The following is a 12747-nucleotide window of genomic DNA, read 5'->3' as shown; positions in this document are numbered from 1 at the left end:
CTACCTATTCCATGGAATATTTAGAAACACGATTTTTTGATATATTAGAAATGCACACGACCCTCTAGAACGTAAATTTGGATGCTTGTCAGATATTCCCAATTTCAAGTTTTAATTTACTTTTATAACGACTGTTCGAAATCGAGTGCGATACAAAATGCCCAACCCAACCACCCATTTTGCGCAGTCTTGCGACTTTAGGCTTGTGGATCTTATCCATCCCCCGATGTTCTACCAGTTAGTCTGGCACTGTGGGAGACAGTACATGACGTATTTATAATTCTGAACTTTGATTTTGTAAACGCAGACAAAATTCGCAATCGCATACTTGATCCCACGCGTTAGGGAAAAATGGTACACGAGTATAACAGCTATGCAATTCTGAAACTGTACTACTTGCTGATTTTGGATTTTAATGATGACAGCTACATTGCTCAAAGTATAAAAAGGCAAAACGCAAAGATCTCAATTAGTCTTTGCAAGCTTCGAAATGAATAAGTTAGTGATCGCCGTCCTTCTAATCGCGGTAAGTAGGAAACATGCTTGTTTTGATTATCTTAGCAGAATTTTGGTAGATCGGGCAAGTAGCTCACAGCTACTCGCCGTACAACAAGATCGAGAGCAACCTAGGCAGTCGACATAACGAGGAAGACGAAGACGATGTTGATTTAGGACAACTCTTTAATCCCAGAAGTGAGACCGGAACCGAGTCCGATGAGACCGGGAAACATAGACAAGACCGTCCTTCCTTGAGTGTTATCTGGGGACGCAAAGGTAAACCACAACACTATCGGCAAAATTATCAAGGAGTAAACGATTATGAACAAATGTCCCAATACGGACAATACCAAGGGCAGGGCCAGGGCTCCGTGGCTTCGGAGCAGCCTTGGCAGCAACATCAACACCAGCAGAAACAACAATCCCATTATGGAAGTTATGACTACGATTCTAATAACGGTCAGAGGGTCGGTGTGAAAGGCATTGAATCGTTTCAAGGGGATTACCAATACCAAGGCCAGAATCAACACAACATCAATCCTCAGGATTCCCATTATGGTTCCATGACCAGAGACTTTTTGAATGAAGGACAACAAACATACGACAACTTAAGGAAACGTGTATTCGTAAGTACTGCATTCATTTGAAGAATAATGTTTTTATGTACCTCCGTGCAGCACTCCGATGAACAACAACAGGGAGGGCGGTTTGTTGTAAACCAACAAGGAAAACGCGATAATCAGCAAGATTCAGATGAAAATGATTCGGTCTATAAAAAGAACTCCGTAAGAGGATCTTACCTATAAAGCCCTTATTGACACTTTGCTAACTGTTAATACAGCTTGCATGTAAAATAAATGGTTCGATTTCATAGAGCTTCCTTATTTAGTTAACGTTAAATGTTTTTAAGTACTTAAGATAAAGATTTCGCACATCTTGAGGCAGCGAAGTTAAGGAATGCATTTAAATGGAGTTTTAAAGACACGGCCTATTCATCAAGAGGTATTGAGTTGTCTCATGGGAAACTGGTAGCACGTAGCGGCGGACTTTTAAAACACCGCCGGCTTGGCTTCCTGTACATTTGGAAAACTACGGTTAGTGTTTGTGTTCTTTTAATATACTTCCGGTTTACTGCTATCCTTATTACGTGATTCTCATATAGAGTAAGAAGTTGGGCCAAATTATTCACCATTACGCGATTTTCTGTACAAATTCCGATGAAAGCTTTCACGAAATCTATCGTGACGCTACTACCATTACCTCCCTGATTTATCGGAGAGGCACTAATTGCAAATTATGCTACGCAGTGCATATGCGATATGTGCGTAATTTTATTGAGGGTGCAAAAATTTTAGATACTGAACCCAATATACGAATTTGAGAGTGTTCTTAAACATTGCGTACATATTTGAGTCTTTAGGCATATTTCAAGGCATTATTGTTTCAAAGATGCCTAATTCGGAAACTTTAAAAACCGGAAGTTTCATTGGCAAAGCTACGACGTCCGGTGTTACTTCAGGAATGTATGAATTACGGTAAATTATTTATATTGTAATTTAAAAATTGTGCTAGCATTCTACCCCCTTGAGTCTCTTCTAATATGAAAGATAATTATTTCAATTTTGTACGCGCTTTAATGAGTTAAGATCGAGTTGAAGCAGAAGTAACTAATGAGTCCGTTTCAAACAATCTTTGTGTAATGCTTAATTTTTGCTCTTCTGGTTTCTGGATTACGATTAAAGGTGAACAGGGTCCACACGTATCTAGGCCTCAAATTCGGACCCTTTGTACTACCTCCCTGACTAGAGTCGGCCCGATCCCTCAACGCTACTCAATCCATCCCACACAAGAGATGGAGCTGGAAGACTCTAATCATAGCCATGTCCGGCCAGGATACTCTCAACATGGATCGTCTCGATTGGACTAGAGCGGGACATTTACAAGGTAATGGTGATCTTACCAAACCCATGCGGTTCATGTACATGTGCCCAGAAAGTATGCCCACGAGTAACCCCAGGTTCTTTCGCGCCTAGCTATGAGATGGTCCTTTGAAGGCTTCTCTCGCATGGCGACCTAGTCCTGTGCTGGGTTTGGGTGTCGAGCTAACTCATCGGTTTTCTCATTACCTTCCGCCCTTTAGCCCAAGCGAACTCAAGGGTGTAATTTTACAGTAACCATATGCCTGCGAGGTAGTTTTGTTCTTTTTATGTTATGCATAAGAAGTTTTCTTGCACTAAGCGTTAGACCTACCAACTCTGAAATACAGTAGGAAGTTTGCCTAATGGTTGGGCGATATGGAAGTGCAGTTCTTTGGAGTAAATACCATTGTTTTAGATCCATCCGTGAAGGTGAATGTGTCTGATTGGGATGCCACATACTCATCAAGAAAAATGTGAAGTTTTTCCTAATACGAATTGAGAAGCCCTTCTAGGTTAGGCAATCGTATAATCGCCTCACCCAGAATTCGAGAGTGGCCCACCTCAGCACTTCTGCTATTCAACATCCGCTTATTTTTCAGACACAGAGCAACCTGCTCTTTCACATGAAGGCAGACCCAGAAGGGCCTCGATTACGGTTCTGGGAGTTCTGTTCGCATCGCGCTAGATCTGTTTTTGTCGCGTTGATAGACAAAGAATGTTCCCTACACCATTCTTCGGTTACTATTTTGCTCTTATAACTGTTTTTCTTGAATCATCCACTCGATTCGTCACTAAATATTGTTGTCTCCATTCCTCTCTGTTCATAGCCGGCTTTCTTTCCATAGTCGCGTATCCTGCCTCCTCTTTCAAATCGTCCATCATCTCCACTCGTCCTCCTCCTTTCCTTGTACTCTCGACGGCTACTAGCACATGGCCAAACCACATTTTTTCCTTCCCAAAATTGTTTTATACGAGGACCTTCCTTCTCCTATTCTTTGCAGAACTTGCTGTTTCCGAGTTCTTTCAGACCACTTTATTCCAAGCATTCTTCTCGACATCCACATTTCAATAGCTTCACTTCTTTTTTCAACATTGTCCACGTTTCACATACAAAGCACTGTGCCACCAGCCAACGCTCCTCTATCAACCCAGCCCGCTAGACGTTTATAAATATCCATGTTCGGATCCGGATCCAAACCTGGAAGTTCCAGTACCGCAGTGTGAATTCAATCCACTATGCTACTAAGAAAAAACCTCTAAAGTTTCTAAAAGATTCTTTCTAAGACGTTTTTTAGGAGCACTTTTATGAAAAATACAAAAAGGTCTTAAGGACAAAGAAACATCAAACTCAAGTTTTAAATAAAACACCCCATATTTTATTGCAGATTTGAAAAGTACTCGAAAAGTACTTATTTTTAGGGCGAAAAAAATACGCTATTATGTTCGTATGGCTGGCTGGCTGTCCGACCGAAATCTCAGCAATTACAATAACTAGAGACTTCGAATTTTCACTAAAAGCTTTCTGATGTAGTGTAAATGTGCAGGCTGTAGTCTATTTTGAGTTAGATTACTTGTGAGATCGATAATCTAAGAAAATAATTTCGATATTGATTTCGGAGGAGCAATAATTTTACCGTTAGATAGCGCTACCAGTATAACAACTTAATTATTATCTTATATTCGTTATGGCGGGCTAGCTAACTTTGCTAATCAAATACTGATCTGCATTACCAAAAATGCGCTTTCATTATATATCATCATCATATATGCTGATTTACAACTAGTTTTAATCAATATGTGCGTACTACTTTAAAGATTTCTCAAATTTGATCGTTTTTCGAATGTTTTGTAAAAAACTAAATCGCGCCGGCGGCGGCGGCTAAGTTTTAAATTGTAGCATAGACTCTTGCACTTTCACATAATTTTTTTGGGTACTTTTTCGAAAAAAGGAATTTTTTGATTCAGCTGCACCATGTGTAATATTTTTTTTAATTTTAAATGGCGTCCACCTAGCTCTGGATAGCCGAAACTCCAAAATATCCACTAATCTAATACAAAAAACTCACATTCAGTTCAAAAAAGGTCGAAACGCCAATTTTTTTTTAGAAAAACGTTCTTTTTCGAACCCAAGTGTGCCATGATGAAACAAAAAGTGTTCAATTGTCGAGGACAGACGGTTTTCCAACATCATACACACACTTTCTTTACAGCCGTGCCGTTCGAGAATATGTTGATGAAGGATTTCGAATTCGTAGATTTAGATGGCTTTCCGTCGTGTATCGCCTAAAGTCCTGAGGGCGATGTCTAGGGCCTGTGTGTCCAGATCCAGGTTTGCAAAATTTTAAAAGCACCAATAATTCCATATAGTCCGTTGTCCGAAGAACCTAAAAGGTTCAAAAAATTCTTAGAAACTGAAGGATCCCAACAATTGTAAAAATATGAAATACCTATCGTATAAATCTACAAAATCTGAATACAGCATAATTCTAGGAAACGGAAGAAAGTGAAAAATGGTCTCAATCTGAAGCATTTGAAAAACAAAAAAATTGCAAAAGTCCAAAGAATGTCAGACCTGAAAAGCTTATAAACAGAAGAATCCGAGGTTCTTGAAGATTGGAAAAAATTAAAGAATCTGAGACTGAAATCGGGAACGAAGGATCGTGAAGAATTTGGGAGACTGGGGATTTTTGTGGATTTAAGAGACACAAATCAAAATTGAACTTATATAAAAATACGAGGGTTGTTTTCTATTCCCGGACTAGGAATGAAAACAAAAGACTAGAGCAACAACAAAATTGTATTTTTCATTATACATATCTCCTCTGCTTTTGAATACGGGTATAACACCTTTTCAATAGCATCTTTAATCCAGTATAAAAATATTCATTTGGTTTGTCCGCAAAATCGCCCTCAACAGCTGCTCATTCGTCAATGCCCTTTGTTGTTTTTTTTGAGATTCTGTCACTGGGACCGCATAATGGAAAATGGCATCAAAATTTTGGGAATTTGGAAACGACCCCTCGGATGTCTTTAATGTTTCACGATACATTTGTTTGAAGACGTACACAAGGTGAGTAATATTGAAGTGCGGGCAAATTTCCGGTATAAGTGGAGGTAATGTAAAACTGAAAATATTTAAACTTAAACGCACTCATTGGATAACTCAGATATACAGCTTTTCAAAAATCTATTCCTACTAATTTTCTATATAACACCCTACGTAGCTATTGCAGTTACCAAACGCTTATACGCTACTATAGTAGGTATTATGGATGAACTTTGAGTATTATTGATACTCCGCTTATTTAGATGTAAATCTGCCCGTATTAATTGCCCCCGAAAAGCGATACAAAAAGGGCACATTAATTTCGTTTTAACCTACCTGACAAAATGCTACATTCTGGATAAAATACGGGCACCCTTCGAAGGTAAAATAAAATTTGAAATGCCACCATCGTTCGATACTTTTACGACAGTATACCACTAAGTTTTAGTGGCAATAAATTTTAATTTTTAATAACAACAACATTTTCTTATTAGTTTTCACTTTGTGGCTGGCATTTATGGTCAGATAGATTCAGAACAAAGATAAAAGGATTTCCTGCTGCCCTCCGAAAACAGTATATCTCAATCTAGCAAATCCCAAAAGTAAAACCAAGCAAATAGAAACAGGTTCGTATATAACGACGTGGTAAAACAAAACTTTAAAATTGTCTATAACTTTACATTAAAGCTACTTTGGGCCGTATTGACAAATTTTATGTAATTTAATCTAAAAAGGGGAACTTTCTTGATTAGATACTAAATAATAATATGCTGCATTCGTACCGTTTCAATATTTGCCTCATTTTAAATGTACGTCTGTTAAACCTTGTTTTTATTGTAATTTCCTTTCAAAATCTTTTTATTTGAGTACAAATATCCAAAACTTGTCGCATTTACGTAATTAATAAGTTAGAAATTATTTCCTACACGTTCGTGAGTTTATGCTAGTACCTTATTGGAACAATCACAAAAAAAAACTAAACTGCATTAAAATCATCATCGTTACGAACACATGTTTTTATATACCTATTGGTAAACAATGTCGATGGGGACGTTGATGATTTTCCAGACACCTGAAGTAATGGCGGATCGTTAATTATTAATCAAATATGTTCGTTTCAATTCATTTAATTCGCCTAGTGGGGTTTTACATGTAAACGCAAGACGATTATTTCGATTCTCGCTTGTATCTAAGTGGTTTGTTTATATTGTTTCGTCATAAAAAGATTATTTCCCAGAAGGGTTCAATGTATGGCAGTTTATAGCTCATTTTGTTATCAATTTTCGTTTCATTAAATTATTTATGTGACAGTCCTGATCCTGGTCCTGATTTAATTTTTGGACATTTTAATTATTTCTATAAAAGGTTGATTTAATTATCTAGCAATAAGAATGCACTTATTCGTGGAAAATTGTTTATCACAGATCGTGTGTTTAGTCGAACGCTTTAACGATCCAGATAAATTTCTCGTGCTTAACTATGATTAACTTCGTTGATCTGTACCAAAAGTTCATTTCAGGTGTTATCAAAATTTGTGTAAATAATCTTTTTGGAATTGTAGAAATTTGATTGTAGCCATTATTTTGGCTTAGAATGTGAAATTTGAAGTCAGTTCTAATTGTGCCGGGATTGGGATGCGTCTTCGGAGAGATTTAATAGGAGAGCTAGCTAGGTTTAAGGTTTTGTGTATGGTTCATGCGCACAGCAATTTTATTTGCTCGCCTAACGTGGGGCAATGCATTTATTTTTTATGAAAGAAATGCATACACACCATGCTCAAGCGGATTATTAGCTAATAGAAGCAAAGTGTGAGAAAATATTGGAATTTGGCTCATTTCTATTGAATACTAAAGCATAAAAATTTGAAAGGGAGTGTTTGAATGCTCCCCTTAATGATATTGGCAATTTTCCGGCTTGTTTGCAACGTGTAAGGACTTGTGAATAAACCATGCAATATCCTTTCGTATTCTGTTATATGATACTACAAAAGACAATATTGTTTGTGGTGTATGAGAGTCTCTTTAAAAGTTATATCGCAATAGAAACCAGTAAGGGAGGGAGAAGTCGATCCCGAGTGGAAAATAATGTTAAGTATTAGAAATTTATACTGAGAAGTGACATCCCATTAGAAAATGTAATATCATTTTGTAAATACGAGAAGTGCATGAAAAATAGTAGTTGATATATGATCTAAGGCCCTGCGAGAATAACAATATTCTGTGGGATAAGACGGTTTTGATCTGTAGATTAGGTTAAATGTCTCACGTCCACGTCGTTTAAAAATGACATTATCACACAGCCCTCTCGCATTTTCTCATCCTTCTAGCAAATTTGACTGATGACACGTTTACCGTACTTGTCTGTGCTCTTGTTACTTTAAATGAGATGCTCATTTCAGATATGTAAATTTGTATAGCTTCTTTTAAAAGTTCTTTTCCCATTTTACGTTCTGAATTCAAAAAAAAATTTCAGCATAAGATTCTTATCTTTCGATTTAAGATTAAGATGTTTCTCTTAAAAGGAGGTAAATTCTCGTCCTTCATCATAAAATTTAAAGAAATTCAGGGATTATTTTATTATTTAGATCGGCAAGATGCGACTGTCTGTTTGTAACTGTCACGTTATGGTCTTTCGAGGAGAATAATTCGTCTATTCATGTAGGTATGTTTGTATAGGAATGACTAAACAGAATGGAGATAACCTAACTCCGCCTTGTGTATAACGTCACCCCATATCAAAAGACCAATTTCGACCTTATTAAGGACTGTCCCGATCCCAAATTCACTGCAAAATGTTGCTTCGTAAGCGTTTTGGGATTGTTGATAACAGTTTTAAGTTTTGAAGCGTTTCCAATGGTTTCCAACCTCCTTTAGACGCCTTTATGCGTCACTTACAAACAAGCAGTAAGGGTCTTCTAAACGTGGTTTCCAGCGAGAAAGGCTTCGTGGGAATTTCCGCGCCTTCTGAGATTTTCATGGTTAAATTACTTGGACTTATTCAAAATGGCTGTCACTGGTCATCTTATTAGAAATAAACACGGCTTTTCGTCTTGGCTGGGGATTAGAAGGATGTGCCTTTCCTACCCTATCACGTAAAGTTCCTTAAACACTTTGAAACCTTTTGCTGCACTTCTCAAAGAAGCTACTCCGCATCACTCTCATAGCCTTTTCCAAAACATCGGTAGTCAACGACGTTAAAAGGTACGGTCAGAGAACATTTGCATCATTCGAAAATTCTCGTCTCATTTGAAACAAGAATGATCGATGTCATTAGAATGCACAATCATCAGTTTCACTTTATCCCCAGAACAAACAAACTACTTACTCCTTACGGTTAAAGAGCGACTCATTCAAACCTATTAAATGAATCTTGTTCAGTTCATATTTTTAATACGTTTAGACATAGGGTGGTTCAACCCCCTTATATGTAAAAAAAAGCCTGATGCAAGTTTGTATGAGATTTTCGAAGTGTACGTCATATTCTCCATAAATGAAATGCAAAAAATTAAGTTTATGTCGTTTTAGCGCAATTAAATGCCATAATAAAGCGATAGCAACAACTCAAAATAAGTCACATGTACTCAACGTTTCATTTTTGAATGGGGATATGCTCATTAAAATATGCAATGAAACTACTTGTGATAGTGGATAAAAAAAACCTTATGATAAAACTTATGATAAAACGTAGTGGGTATAGATTACAATACCTTACTTTCATCTGTAATGAGATACACTATAACGTTGAACAATTATGGAATTTCGTACTCGAGCAATGAAAAAATTAACGAAAAATATTTTAATAAACTCCATGTTTACCCACCTACGTGGTTACTGAACTTTCCCTCGAACGTCTATATATTTCATTTTGAGGGTAAACAAATTTTATTTACTCGAAGGAAATCAAACGTTGACTAAAATTGAGCGAGGGCGCCATAGTCGTAATACTCTTTAATCCAACGCTCTAATTTATTTATTTCATAAGAAATCTTTACTTCCACAGCTCGCGGCTACCTGTGCAATAGCTCTCACCTACTCCGGGGAATTCAGACCTTATGTTAAAGACCACTGCAGTGCTAAAATAGAATAAATGGTTCAAAGAATTTTATGTGCCCCGTTTTTCCCTTGTGGCACGAATTGATTTGTCTTCGTTGTTTATACTCTACAGTCCACAATAAAGTGTCATCGTTGCCCTCCTCTTAAAATTGTCAAAGTAGCGCAAGACTTAATTAGTTCGTCCTCGGCGACAGTTAAATTAGCAAAATAATGAAAAATGACGAAATAAAAATTTGCCTCACGTTCTCTAGTTTTATCTCGTACCGCTAGGGATTATTTTGACGCGCCACACGATCTTATTTTTTCTTTTTTTCCATTTAGGGGTCAAATCATAGGGGATATTAGTCTAGCTTTTATTACAATTTAAAAATATTGGGGAAAGTTTTAAGTAATAATTTAACATTGGAGCCGACTTCGTAGTGATTCTAACACTGTATTATTGAGCGTAGATATTAATATCATTAACTAAATTACAAAAACTAATTTTCTAGTCCTTGGTCCTTGGACTAATCAACATGTTTTGTCGTTTATTAGATTGTGACCAAAGAGCCACTTTTCCTCCCTGGGGGGCAACAGTAAATAAAAGAGGAAAACAATGAAGCGTCGTTTTTCTATATTTTATCTGACCTGATATGAATTTTTGTTTGTTTACGGAGTCAGTTTAATGAGAGGAATTCTGCTGTCAACGATTTGTAAGTACGTATGTATTCCTTTTCTGTGTATGGCTCTGTTACCATTGACTTTTGAAAAAATAAGTAAAGTAAGAATGTGGTAGGTAGGTACTATAGGTGAGGCTGTGTTTCGAATAATAGAGCATTAAAGTCCCATTAATTTGGTCACAGTAATTTCTCCAAGGGTAGCCATATTCGACCATGACCGTATTAAAAGGACCTTTTTTAGCAGACCTTTATTTTTATGCTTCACATTTTTCATGTAATTTGAAAAACTTCGTGCTGTAGTATAAGGGATCATTTCTTTCCAGAAAAAATCACTAGAGAAAACATGATAGTGTAATATTTAAGCCCTATGAAATTATATTTTACGAAATACGCTACTCATTATCCTAATACAGGCTCGATTTTAATGATCTCAGTTAATTGTGCACTCCCCCAAAATGTTCTCATTTCGCAATAAAGTCCTAAGGTGCATCCAAAATGTCCAATTGTGTATCCCATATCTATATATTATTGCCTTAAAAATTAATATTTGTTTCCCAAAGTTTCTTTCAAAATTTCCTTCCAGTTATTCAGAATGATTTCTCATACCCTCATCGTGTCCCGCGCATCGCTAAAGTGTCCTTATATTTCCTACAGAATTTTCATTAATTTTTACAGTTTTATGCATTGAGATAAACTACCCCAATTTATATACTACACTTCCTTACACTAACCACTTAAAATTTGTCTTTTTTCTCAATCCCCTTTTGACTTCCTTTTGCTGGTATTCCCTCAGAATTTCGTCGTCGCGTATTTTTCATATCCGTCACACAAGACCACCTCTCTTGTTCCCACAAAGTCCACTTATCTCTTTACAGAAATTCCCTCTAAGTTCCTCAAAGCTTCTTGGATAACCAATTTTTAAAGATTGATCGTTATTTTGCAAACCTTTCCACGCGTTTCCGTAAAGTTGCTACGTATTTCTCCAGGATCTTCTTTTGTTTCCTCTTATTCTGGAAAAACTGGTGAATGGAAATACACGGAAAACTAATTCATGTCTCTGGTCCGAAGTAATTTGGGAAATGGAATAATTACGTAATAATCTAGGAATAAGTTTCTGCTCTTGATAAATGTCATTTCGTTATCTCAAGAAAATGTGATTTGGGTGAAATACAAATTCATGCTTTTTTAGACGAAAGGAGGAGCACAAATAGGAGGAAAAATAATAGGGGATTTCAATTTCAAAGGATGGGGACGACAGCAGGCCACATCTAACGGATGAATTTTGCAACACCCCTTCATAGGGGTTTACAGATAGAATGATTTCAATACCGATTTCGATCTTTGTTGCATCTTCCCCAATTACTAAATATTTGTTCTCTAAATATATTCAATAATTTTGCAGTTTCCTACCTTTCATTTAAATGTTCTGAACAGTTTTTAATAATTCGTAAGAAAGCCTTTAAAACCCTTTACGAGCTATAAGGGTATCCAAGTGCATTTTAAAGCACTTTACAGTTACTAAAGCCTCTAAGGGCTTGTAGTATCCCGTCATGTCTGATGCAAATCTCTTCCACTTCTACACACATCTTCTTTACACTTTCTTGACATTTAGTTTGTCAGGTGTCTTTCGTATGTCTATCTTCTTTGTGTCTCTTTTATATTTGCGAATTGCTTCACTTCTCCACCACGTCTACTTTAAACTTACCTCGCGCCTTCTTCCTGTATTCTTCAGCCCTCATTTACACTTTCGTCACAAACTCTGCCTGCTTTCCTCGCACTTTGTACATTCCAGCACCTCTTTTTCTTTCACTTTTCCTTCAAGCTATCTTTACTCCTAACCCACGTCTTGCATGAGTCTTTCTTCCCACTTCCCTTCACGCGCTACACTTGTCCTTCGCACTCTTTGCAGTCTTCCTCATGCTTTCTCCGCCTATCCTCCACTTTAAAAATATCTCTCACCAATACTGGTTTCATGACGAGTCAGTGGAGGACGTTGTTCCGCAGGGAGGAGCTTGATAAGGTCCTCCTCGTATCTGTTGTTGATGAAGCATCCGAGCGGGCACTTTCAAGCGCACGCGAGCGTCTCGTATGTCACATTGTGGTGAAACCGAGTGCTCCGTTTGCACCAGGTAAGAAAAAGGGTTCCACAGGAGCAGCGGGACCCAGTTCTGTTAGGACGGAGGAGCCTCAATCCCTCGTTATCCAGACCGCATGGGCGTCGGAATTACTACCAGCGCTCTCAGAGGTCGAGAAAGATGCGACGAGTTTTGGACACGTGGGGCGGTTTTTGGCTCCGATCAGGGGTCGGAACTGTCCGCATGAATAGGGGAGGGACCTAGTACATCAGTAATGGACGAGGTAACCTTCTTACAGAGCAATTTGCAGCACAGTAAAAGGGCGACCTGGTTAATAGACTGCCAACATGCTGAAAAGCCTATATTCTTCATAAAAGAACCTTGGGTTTACAGGGGACGCGTAAGAGGTCTGGGCCAGGTGGAGGACTTTCTGTATAGGAGGGACAGCTAAGTGAACCCTAGGATGTCGATATATGATTACAGTCTTATCTAATGGCT

At 37.5% G+C, this 12747-nt stretch overlaps 1 protein-coding gene across 1 annotated transcript; it reads left to right on the top strand.

Annotated features, from left to right (window-relative positions):
* Positions 1 to 365: 365 nt before the first annotated feature.
* LOC116168237 (protein kinase 4-like) lies at positions 366 to 1369 on the top strand. The gene is made up of 3 exons (XM_031483943.1): positions 366 to 526; positions 576 to 1124; positions 1176 to 1369. Exons 1-3 carry the CDS (start codon positions 491 to 493, stop codon positions 1302 to 1304), a joined length of 714 nt encoding a protein of 237 aa, XP_031339803.1. The 5' UTR covers positions 366 to 490; the 3' UTR covers positions 1305 to 1369.
* Positions 1370 to 12747: the final 11378 nt, after the last annotated feature.

The sequence above is a fragment of the Photinus pyralis genome, unplaced genomic scaffold (genome assembly GCF_008802855.1).
Source record: "Photinus pyralis isolate 1611_PpyrPB1 unplaced genomic scaffold, Ppyr1.3 Ppyr1.4_LG4, whole genome shotgun sequence".
In the NCBI taxonomy this organism is placed as follows: Eukaryota; Metazoa; Arthropoda; class Insecta; order Coleoptera; family Lampyridae; genus Photinus; species Photinus pyralis.
Note: the sequence above shows the minus strand (reverse complement) of the source record. Positions and strands in the feature narration are given on the sequence as shown.